At 52.0% G+C, this 12,134-nt stretch overlaps 1 protein-coding gene across 1 annotated transcript in view; it reads right to left on the bottom strand.

Moving 5' to 3' along the window:
* LOC105450482 (protein groucho-like) overlaps nt 1-12,134 on the bottom strand; it is a 66,777-nt gene that overhangs the window by 8,512 nt on the left and 46,131 nt on the right. The window contains 1 exon segment of the mRNA XM_011690334.1: nt 16-69. Coding sequence (XP_011688636.1) covers nt 16-69 — 54 coding nt within the window.

Genomic DNA, 12,134 nt, shown 5'->3' with positions numbered 1-12,134 from the left:
ATGACAATCCCTTACCTCGTTCGCCACGTCGACGACCAGGTCCTGATCGCTCTTCTCAGCGTCGCTCTCCTGAAAAAAAAAATTCAAAACGACCCGTGAGAACGATGATAACGAGACACGCTCCGCGCGAGCAGTCGGCCAGTCTACCCGAGCCCGAGTGCATCAACGAGCTTTTGATGCACCTCGTCCGTCCAAGTAGACGAGCAACTCGACCCACATTCTCGCGCGTCCTATACTGGCGCGGACGCACCCTCCGAGATGCATTATTAATCTTGGTGCCTCCGCTCACGCGATGCTCCGATTGTGCTCGAACAATAAATTAACGGGCGCGTAGTACGGCCCGGAGGCAATAAGCTCCAGCGCGCGGCGCATCCCGACGTGAGCCCGTGAATGCGTAATCCGACTCCGCGAATCAAGACGTTTGCGGTCAATTAAGGCACGGCGGTTAAATGTTGAATTATTCAAAAAGAAAAAGATTACGCGTTTGTTCCGCGTAATTTCGTCGACCCTCGCCCTCACGTACTTCGGAATCCGAAATTGACCGCGTGCAAATAATTATGGGGTGGACGTTATCGGAATTACCTATACATTTCGTCATTCGCGAAACAATTTGCGGCTATCGTGTACAACGTTTATCTTATACCGGGCTGTATCTATAATAACAAGTCCCGTTACCCGTCCCGGCAATTTTGCGTCCGCGCCATACGTGTGGCGTGTAGAGCGTATATCGTAGCGCGCGGCTAATTTATGTGGCATTTATCTCGTAACACTACTTATCGGTTATCTTTCACTCGGTGCAAGAGCGGTGCCTCGCGCGCCCCGCCCCGCCCCGCTCCCCGCCGACCGCCTCCACGTTCTCGCAGAACGTGGTGCATAACGAGCTCAAAGCAGGGCACGCGATAGTAGCATTGCCCGCCTAATGACGTAATATTATCGCAGCGTATAACGTCCCATCGATGCACCCCGCGTGCGTCTCGCACGTACGTATGTGCGACGGTGCATGCGAGATGGTGCGGGTGCGTCGCATACGGACGCACGAAACCACCTGTGCGCGTCGCGGACGTTTTAAGTAATTCAGCTGCGGCGCGGGTATTTAAAAAATTCCCCCGCCAACGGCCGCCTAACGTGATCTTATCCGACGTCCCAGCGCATGCATAAATTACATTCGACTGCTGCTCGACGGGAGAAAATTGTCCGCATGGTTTAAGGAAAATTGAAATCGAGAATTAAAAGAAGTCCGGGGTAATTAAAAGTAACGCGTAAAATCTACGAGTGTTTCCTCCTTTTCTCATGCGTATCTTCGCATCTTGGATTATCTTTTGCAGCGAGTACCAATGCGTTTAAAAGAAATAAGAAGCACGAGTAGACTTCTCTTAGGATCACCAAGTTAATTATCAAGTATTTGAGGATTAAACCAAGATATTTTTATCTATTATTTGACCGTACGTGTTTTGGTTTTATTTGATGCGAAGAAAAGATTTTGCGCTAAAAACGCATTCAGTTCGAGCCTCCGAGGACCGACATTTTTGGAAGATGCAATAGCAGACGGACCGGACGAGATAATCGGAACACACTTTTCGACAAAAGGCAGCAGGATTTCCGAGAAGAAACGCGTTAAATGGGTCGCGTGACATTAACCGGACTACTACGAAATCGCAATCTGGCCGCGCCAGATATCCTTGGCAGCTCGGGAGGGATGTTTCGATGCTGCTAGGGACACGCAATAAATTTGTGTACGGATGATGAGCTTGGGTAAATAGAGAAGGCAGTGTGGTGGTATTGATTTCAGTGGTATATTACTCGGAGTGGCGAGAGCAAGGGGGTCGAGGGGGGCAAAGGGGGTGCGAGGTGGCGTTCTAGGGTGGCGGCGGAGGAGCGCGGTTATGAGGGAGACCGAGGCGACGGGTGGCGGGGGAGGAGGGTGACCAAGAGTGCGGGAGAGAAGACCGAAGGAGACGACGAGGAAGAAGGTGGCCGGCGGGTGGAGGCTGTCTTCCACCCCTTAACCCGCTCGTTCTAGCGTTAAATATGATACAAATGTTATCATCCCTTCTATTCCGTTCTCCTGTTTCCCACCCGACGGCGGCGGTGGCGGCGGCGCGGCGGCGGCGGCACACGAACCACGAGCGACCATCCTGACCCCCCTTGGGTCCCTCCACCGCCCTCCTCAACCGGCCTCGCGTCCTTCGCTACCACCGCCACCCAAACCCCTGCCTCTCATCTCTCTCTCTCTCTCTTTCTCTCTCGCGCGGCGCGCTGTTTCCTCCGTCGACCTCTTCCCTCGTTTAACCCGGGGATAGCGCGGGGATGACGGTATTAAGGGCAGCTCTATTATTCGACCACCCAACCACTCGACTCTTCGCCTCGAGAATTCTCGAATCCTTTTTTTTTTGCCCGCGCCTCATCCTCCTTCTTCTCCACCACTTCGGCTCGTTTCTTCCTCCGCGTTCCCCTCTCCCCTCCCCACCCGTCTCGTCTCGCTCTTCGCGCGTCTACCCTATAGGTACTTTTCTGTTACGGTCTCTCTCCACTCTGGATCCCTCTCCTCTCCTCCCCTTCTTGCTGTCGAGGTCCTGTACCCTCGTTCCGCGCCAGCCACCTTCTATCGAGGTCCTCTGTAAACAAACGCACGAGAGCGAAAGAAGAATCGAAGGCTTTCCGTGTTCCCTCGTCCCGCCGTCTACTACTACCAGCACTTCTTCTTCTTCTTCTTCTTCCTCTTCCCCAGTCTCGTCTCCCGCTGACTTTCGCAAAGTTAAGCGAGTGGCTACGATGGGAAAAGCGGCGTGTCCACTCTCGGACGGGAATGGGATTATCCGACCATACGAGCGCCCGGCTATTGCGTCGCATACGAAATCCGTCGCGTTTACCGATTGCAAATACGCAGGGATATCATTTGCACATCGCCGTTTAATTCTCGCTGCGAGGCGTAAACTCTCGTAAAATTCACATGCAAATTTAATTACTCTTTGTACAATTTTGTAAAACTCCAATTTCGTAGCCTTTAACGTGAAGCGGCTGCAACGCACGGCGTACCAGAGAAAATGTGTGAGTGCCGGCACTCGTTGGGTGCCGGTTATAACTCGAAAATCGATTTCTCCGACATATTTTACTTCAATAAAGGAAACAAGAGACGTACGAAGGTTTTAACCGACTGAGAGGAATTAGTACACGCTACGCGTCTTCTGACGTCGCGGCGTATCCCCGCGACGATACGAAGTAACGCGGTCGAGTAGTGTTCAGTGTATTCGGTCTAAGGCGACGACGCGCCAACGTCAAGCATTGTCCCATATAACTTTTACGGGGATGGCCGCTTTTATGTTTCGCAGCGAGGACGCAGTGGAAATGTATTAAAGCGATTATGTCTCGCGCGCGCTCGATGTATCATGGAGAGGGCGACGTATACGCGGAGGGACGAGCACGAGTCGTCGGCAGCAAAAATCGACGTTCACCGCCGAGAATTACGGTAGGTCAGAGGTGCTTGTGAAACGAAAGAAAATAACAAAAAAATAATGATAATGCATTTTCTGTCTTTGTATGTACTCCGAAAAGCATTAGAAACTTTCCCGAGAATGTCGAAGATCGAATATGTGTCGCGACCAAGGGTTGGAGATGCGATCAAGATCACCGTTGATCACATTGACGTCATAATGTGAAAGAAAACGCACGCGCGATTACCGTTAATGACGGGTGCCGAAATAAATGACGGGGAAACTGACTTCGGGAACTGGCTCAAAACTAACGTCGCGAACTCCGCGGCAAGTACGTCTCTTCGGTGCAATAGTAATCTCGGCTTCGGACTTTGGAACTCAGAATCCGTTTCACAGACAGTCCGCTTCAGAGCCCGGAGCCTTTGCTGAATGCGCTCCTTAATGCGCCCCTTAATGCGGGGACTTGTACGCGCGCGTCGCGGAAATTGACGCGTTTCGAGGCTGCGACCTGGAGGGTGATATTTCTCTTGTTTTCCCTCTCACCTTCTTTTCCTCCCTTCGCGCGCGCGGCGACGGGCGGTGAAAATGTATTAAAGCGTTTTTCCAAGCGCGGAAAGACGCGAGAGAGATGAAAGGGTCATCGGTGGGGAGAGGGGAGAGGGGGAGGGGCAGAGTGAAAAGGAAAAGAGACGAAGACGCAGAGACGAGAGAGGGCGAAGAAACGGAAGAAAAGGGTAGCAGTCGTTGACGGAGAACGGAGGTTGGGGGGGGGGGATTTAACTCTGGGAAAAATGGTCGTGGGGTGGAGGAAGAAAATAAAGGGGAAACGGTTCGTATGAAAATGTAATTAGGGGAAGCGTGGAAAAGCTCAGCTCATTGCGGCCTCCACCCTTTTATTCCGCCACCTTTTCTCACTTCTTCCGCTCCTCCCTCTCTCTCTCTCTTCTTTCCCCTCTCTCCTTTTCGCACGCGTTTCCGCCTTTTATTTCCTTCGGCTCCTCTTCCACCTTCGCGCGATCCTCCCCCTCTTACCGCCAATTATGATTCATTAATCGCGGCGTGCGCGCTGATGGCAAAATTTATCAACTCGCGGGTACTTTACACTCGCGATACGACTAACGCGATCGCATTTATTTCCCGTACGACGCAAACCTCTTGCGTTAATTTTTGTCGAATACAAGTTTTAAATTTGACACAATTTTTTTTTTTAGCAATTACCGTTAAGCGGATAAGTTATAATAGAGGCGAATTAAAATCAAACATAAACATCAAATGATAGAAAGATGAAGAATCGGATCGTATCACGTAAACTTTTTCAATTTTTTTCTTATACAAATATAAAATTTTTTTCTTTAATATAAAATTAATATATATTATAAAATAATAATATCACAATATATATAATAGCCACACGTAGATTAAAGTGTTATAATACCAAGCCACTACCGTGTCTCCTGATAAAATACTTGTAGTTTTAAAGTTTTCTAAAAGTATTCGCCACAAAAAGATATCTGCAACGAAACAATTGAATTTTCTATTAAGTACTTTTAAGTGCTTTTATCTCTGAAAATAGGGAATACAAGACTGATACCACTGTTCCACGGCTCAGATATCGTTACCGGCGGCAGGCGTTCGATTACAGAATTTCGAGACGTCGGCGTCGCGACACGTCCCGACGTCTCGCCGCCGGCACATTCGATGTCTATCGTCGCATCACGACATTTTACGTCCCTCAAAGATCGTTCGACGGTAACGTTCGCCATCTCTGGCTCGTCAGTTTTGCGGTCAGACGCATACGAGTCTCCTCCCCTCCTCCTCCTCCCGTTTCCGGCGAACTTTCTCTCTCCTTCTCCCTCTCTTTTTTCTAACCATAGTTTGCACTTCCCACCCCGACCCCCATTGGCGATCCTTTATAGCCCGTAAATGTTTTTCGGCATCGCCGCTGTGTGAGAAAATTAAATTCGAAAGTGGCCAATAGCCTCGCGCGCCGCGAGTGTAAAGGGTAGGCGTGGGAGGGGAGGGGGAGACACGCGGCGGCAGAAAGAGAAATAAAAAAGGGGGGAAACAAGCGAGGGTAGAAAAAAAAGGAGAGAAACTGAGTTCGAAAGAGAGTAGGGAAGGTGGGGAAGGACCTTCTGCTCGGGCAAGAGGATTTCAACAGGCTCGTGCATGTCGTTTTTCCACGGTGTGGAAATTTACGGGCTCCTTAAGCTCCTTCCGCGCCGAAAGCACATTTGCTTCTGACATCCACAACAGAACCTCGCTCCCCCCCCCCTCCTCACCGCTTTCGTACTCTTGCCATCATCCCCCTCGCTCGTCCCCCCCCCCTGGATTTCGCGCGCATGTATGGGGCGTTGGCGTTTTACTAAAAGCGCCGTGTCTTGCAATGAGAGTCGTTTCTCCGACATGACGCGCAGTCGACAAGTATTGCACGCGCGCGAGCGCGCGCCACGTTATCTCATAATTTTATATATTTCTATTGCTTCTATAGTCATTGTATTTTTTCCGGTCTAATTATTTACATCGATATTGTAAAATTGCAACAAGAACATTTGAAATAAGATTTGTCATCCTTGTAAAATTTAAAGGCGTTTCACAAAAGCGATGTGACATCCCTTGTACGTATAACGGCTCCCTTTCATCCACTTTCAGGTCACATACCAGCGGTACCAGTCACTCTCTCTCGTGTCCAAGACACACCGATGCATTTGTCCGATAATTACTTCACGTGCGGCGCGTGAAAGGGGCGGCTCGCCCTCGTCATTCGATAAAAGCGAATTACAGTCGGTCGTCCGTGCAGCAAAGCGCCGCGGTGCAACACGCGTCCGAGTGTGCTCGCGGCCGCGACCACTAACAACGAATATTCGCGCCTCTGCCACCGCCCGCGCGAGCCGAGGAGGTAGTCGCGTCGTTATAAATCCACTTGTTGTTATGCCAAGCAGCGCGAACGCGGCGCAGGGCGGGCGCGATATTAAACCTCCTATTAAACGTTCAATCAGCGCGTCCTTATTGCCTCGCTTTGAACAGTATTCATAATTACCTCCGGCGAGCGAGAGACGGCGGGAGGGGGAGGAGGGTGGGGACGAGGGAGAAGAAAGCGGAGGAGAGTGCCAATGATAACTCGATCCTCGTCGTCAAACGATTATACTACAAAGAGTCACAGCGGCGGCGATGACGACGACGACGACGACAATGTCGTTCTCTTCTCGTTCCCTTAGTGAGGCCACCCTCGGCAAAGGGCCCGACCCGAGGGTGGTCCGAGTATGTCCCGGGCGTTATAAAGAGCGAAAGAAGCATTCTCGAAAGGTGCGAAACGCGCACACGTACATACATTCATACATACATACATACACACAGGGAGGGAGGAAGCAGAGAGCGACGAGGCGAGAGAGCAAGTCGGAAAAAGGGACGCGCTCGCTCTCTCGATGCGCTGGAAAGAGGAGAAGGAAGAGGAAGAGGAGGAGGAGGAAGTGGGCCGGCAGGAGGCGTTAGCTCGGGATACGCGGACCCGTCATACAATAAATACGATATTTGCACTCCCGCTCCACCCTATCCCACCCCCCACGGCCCAACCCCATCCATCCATCCATCCATCTATCCATCCATCCCGCGGTGCAGGGGTGACGGAGAAGAAGTGAGAGGCGGCGGCGGTTGTACTCTCTCTCTCGATGCACAGCCAGGGTTCGGCTCCGTACGTAGGGCGCGGGTGATGGAAAGGGGGATGGGAAAACGGGAGACGAGGGTGAGTAGGTCGCGAGAGGAGCGGGAGAGAAGGTGCTCGGAATGGGTGGTGAAAGCGTTGGTCGGTCGCGGCGAAGGGACGCGAAGCTCTGGCGCGAAGCGAAACGGCGTGGCGGTGTTGTGCGTGGTGTGGTGTGGCGTGGCGCGGTGTGCTGCTGTCGGTGGGCGAACGGGCGGGGGGAGGGTTGGCGATGGTATAGATTTTTATGTCTGCGAGAAATACAAAATGATGGATATAAACCTCCTCGCCACGTCGCCGTGTTCCCTTCCTCTCTCTCTCTTACTCTCTCTCTTTCTCTCTTGTACTATCTGTTTCTCTCTTTCTCTCTCTCTCTCTCTCTCTCTCTTCCTCTTTCATCCTTCGCCCGTTCTCCACACACTCGCCGAGGGTAGTACACGAAGTAGTAACACTCGTGTACACAACCGCGCGCGACCATACGCGTCCGTGCGCGAGATACACACGTACACGCGCGTTTCACACGAACGACGCGAGCCGACCGTACAACCTCACCTCGCTTACAGAGGAGGAGGAGGAGGAGGAAGAGGAGGAGGAGAAAGAGGGTGAGGGTGAGGCTGGTGGATGGAGGTCTCTTTCCGCCCGGCGCTCACGTTTCCCCACACCCCCGCGCGGTCACCCCTGGCCCCCGAGAGCAGCCGCGAACCTAACCCAGCTCCCCTCCGTCTCGCCACCCTTTCTCCCCCCCCCCTGCGCCACCCCCAACCCCTTCGGCTGTACATCGAGCGGCCCCCGCGCCCCCGATCCCCTGCGGAAGCTCAGAGCGAATGTTTTGTCATCATACCACCCTGCACGCCGCCCCCAACTCCCCGAGCAACCGCCCTGGCCTCCTAGCACCCTCTGCCTGCACTCCTTCCGCCGCCCCCCGCCCCCCTCTCGTCGCCTCTCTGCCCCAAGGCGCCGCGGCAGATACACTCGCAACCACGTACACACCTCGAATTTCCGCTTTAGGTATCCCAAGTGCTCCTTGTGCACGTGTACGTATGCGTTTCATCGTTGACGTCGAGGGGGCCTCGTTTCGACGCGTGTATGTCGTGCGTTCGCGCGCGCGTGTGTACACGATACAGAAAGGCGTCAAAGCGCACCGGTGCATGCACGAAAGCGCACGCTTGCGAGAGCGCGTGTCGATTCGTAGGCGTTTCTTTTGATTCAAGGCTGATTTTTTTTCCGCTGCTACAGCCACACGGTTTTCGCGCGATTATTATGCGCCGAGCGCAACAAACGCGCGCTTAACAACTCCAAATTAAGGACTGACGCTCGCGTCTATTTTCGTCGCGCGTCGCGATGCTTGCGACTGATTATTAAAACTATACCGTCCTACGGTAGAAATAAACGCCGCGAGATTCACCACGGTAGAATCTTTTGTATCTTTCAATATCTAAAAAATCAAATCGTTAAGCAAAAGGAGAGATAATTTCTTAAAGGTTTTACGTAGTTAAACTAATTTAGCGCCACAATTTTTCAGGCAATAAGCAACGTTAATGAAAAACGTTATATCTCAACGACGATAAATTACATTGTCAAGGAAAAACATTCCGCTCATCATTGTTAACGTTATTTTACGTCTCGGTATATGCGTATTATAACGCAGAGTTCATAAAAGCCCCTGCGAGAGCTTTCGTGTTGACCGCCTTTCTTTTCGTCGCCAAAGAGCGACGGCTGCGCTCTTTTTTCTCGGCGCATCCCTCTTCCCTCGCTGCTGCACCGGCAAAGAAACGCATCTGCGAAACGAGACGCGCGAAACCCTACTCCGCGCTACTTTTGACGCGTCCCACCCCGACTGATCGATTACTTAATTAATTCATTAACTCGGTCCGACGCGTTGATCGCCTTCACGTCGCGCTCTCGATGGGATTTTCCATGTTTAATTATGCTAATCGAATAGCCGTAAAATCTTATTTTTCCGTCGGCCCTAAATAACATTCTCTGCATGATTTCGCTCAAGAGAAGAACGACTTCGAATTATTTCCGCAAGTTACATTATTAAAATTTGATTCGTACATTTTATCCAAATCGCCTCGACGCGACGTTCGAGGCGATAAACCTAATGAAACGTTATCGATCAGAATCGAGAAGGGGATAAGGCACGCGCGAAGGGAGGGGTTTTCGGCGTCGAAACACCGCGTCGTAAAATAGGGAAGCTTTGAAATTCGTAGTTACGCCACTGGGTTGGCCGCTACAACCGAGATCGTCGAGATCTTTATATTCCTGGCGAGGAGAGCTAGTGGAAGCGGCACCAAGGGATGCAGCAAGGAGAGGTGGTGGGCCAGGCGGAAGAGGAGACGAAGGAGGAAGGGATGAGACGTAGCGGAGAATAAGGAAGAGACAGATAGAGGACGGGGGTGGAGGCGCGAGGGAAGAGAGAGAGAGAGGGGAGAGGGGGAGGGTGAGCGCGAGAGACGGAGAGAGACATCCCGGTATCCCGGCCTCGGCGAGAGCGAGACAGGTCCACCGACGTCTCTCACGAGCGATTGTGAGAGGTCGACAGAGCGTTTTGTAACAAGAACCCGCCCGTCGGAGATATCGACTGTTCCGAGCGCTCGCGTCTGAAAAAGTAATAAGGCGCAAAGACGGATATAAAATTTGTTACGCCGACCCGAATTGATGAGCCCCCCGGCTGCGGCTGCAGAGGCGCAGGGGAAACCCCCTCGGGAGGCCGGGAGCCCATCTTTTTGTAATCGATAACCAAGTTATTTACCACTTAGTGCTCGGGTGAATGGCGATCTGGGGATTGACCGGCGGAGAGAAGTGGCGTCTGGATCTTATACTCTCTGTAGGCTTCGCGGACGAATTTAAATTCAAATTGAATAACGAAAAAGCGAAATTGCTTCGGAGCGAAAACTTTCATTTACCGAAACGTGACAAAAACAAAGCTCGTCACACGAAACTGCTAATAAATATCCCCGATGATCTTTCGTTAAGAACAAATTGATTTCAATCCAATCAAAGGATCCGCGCGTAAAAAAAAAACTCATTACTTCGGTAGACGTGAGCCACGCCGGGCAATAAAGGACTTTTCAATGCGTTGCCTCGTAAAAAATAAATAAAAAACTGACTGGTGGTTTAAGTACCAAAGAATTCTAAGTAGCCAATAAGGTAACGAAGCGCGAATTATCGAGTGCGAGGGATAGTCCCGCGGAACGTGCGCGGCGCGAATCGGAAATAGCGCGGAAGGATGATGGATGAGAGATTCTCGTGGACGCGGGGGCTCTCATTAGTACCACCGCGCGCGCAACTAGTTAGAAGTCCGGCGGCGTGGCCGGAGCGCGAACGGATAATCGACCAAGAAGTGCGCAGCTGGCGTAGCGTAATACTCCCGGCGAAGCGTGGGTATTATTGTTATCTAATCGACGCCGTTAATACGGCGGGGGCGGATCGATAAGTCCGCCGCGATTCAGAAGCGGACGGGACGGCCCGCGGTCAGCGGAAAACTACGATCTTACCGTAAACGTCAGCGGCCGCGAGATCGATTCGATCGCCCGAAGCAATAGCACCCCGACGACGTTCCGACGTTAGTACTTATCGTCGGATCTTGTGTCGCACGTGAATGTTCGGTTTAAGGTACTGCTAAAGAGAATCTTCGACGCGCGATAAAAGCGCTGTAAAAAAGAGATTCGATAGACTTTTACAACTGCAAAAAAAAATGCTTAAACAAATTTCGTAAGACACGACGATGCAGCGCGATAATGAAGATAAAGGTACGGAAAACGTGATGTGAAACGGAGAGACACGAGAGAGAAAGAGAGTTTCTTCCCTTCCAGTGTTTTGAAGTCACAAATTACAATTAGAGGAAAAAAGAGGGGAAGAAAAAAAAAGAAAAATATATCTATTTCGCGAGAGTTATTGCGCGAGAGCTCAAGGGATACGTGTAGTTTTGTCGTTCGCGTTCGACAAAGACAGTCCGTGGAACGACGACAAATCACACCGAGGATCTTTTCAATTTCCAGCAGAAGGCGCAGCCCTCTCGGCGAGTTGACAGGTGGAACAGGTGAAGGGCGGAGCGTCGGCGCGCGGGGGTCGTCGGATTGCACCGGGGAAAAACCGTGCTCGCGAAGTAATCGAAAAATACAGGAGCGGATCCATCAGGAAGTCCCGAGTTTTTTTTTTTTTTTTTTTTTTTAATATTATATCGGCGTTGCTGTTCGCGTGGAACGTACGAGTGGGTTATATTATATACGTATACAGTCGCGATAGAGAGAGACGGATAGAGCAAGGTAAAAAAAAGAGATGGGGGTGGCGGGGGAGAAGAGGAAAAAAGAGACAGAGCGAAAAAAAAGGACGGTGATACGTATAAGAGCGAGAAGGGTGGGCGGGATGGGATGCGCGGGAGAAGAGGGATGCGAATACAAAAACGAAAGAGGAAACGAAGCTGCGCTAGAGAAGAAGAAGAGCGAGACAGAGCACGGGGAACAACGTACCGACTGACCAACGGGGTTGGACAGTGACGAGCGGGTAGGTAGGACCCACAAAATAAACTGAAACCAGCCCCCTCCTAACTCCCCCCCCCTCCCCTCCTCCTCCTCCCCCCCGTGGTGCTATCCCTCGTGCTCTCATTCTAGCCGCGTCACCTCCGCCTCCGTGCCGCCTCACCTCTGCCGCCTCCACCTATTCTCCCGCGATATATCCCCTCGTAGCCCCCGTACCCGCCAACCCAACCCCCGCTCGCTTCGTCGACCACCTCCGCGGGTGCCTCTCTACCTCGGCCAAATAAATTACACCGCCTCGTGACGCGAAAAAATCCAACGAGTTGCCAGAGAGTGAGTGAGTGGACGGAGGCGAGAGGAGGAAGACGGGATGGTAGGAGGACGCGCGGCGCCGGGACGAAGGGGGTTGTGGACGACGGGTTGCGCGACGTGCGGGCGGGCGGGAGCGAGACGGAAGAGGGCACATCCGAGAAAGAGAACGCTCTCTCGCGCGCGCTTCGCGCGAGGGTGGGCAGGCGGGCG

Source organism: Wasmannia auropunctata, unplaced genomic scaffold, assembly GCF_000956235.1.
Source record: "Wasmannia auropunctata unplaced genomic scaffold, wasmannia.A_1.0 LD336061.1, whole genome shotgun sequence".
NCBI classification, from domain to species: domain Eukaryota; kingdom Metazoa; phylum Arthropoda; class Insecta; order Hymenoptera; family Formicidae; genus Wasmannia; species Wasmannia auropunctata.
The sequence above is the reverse complement of the archived record's forward strand: the minus strand, read 5'-3'. Positions and strand labels throughout refer to the sequence as shown.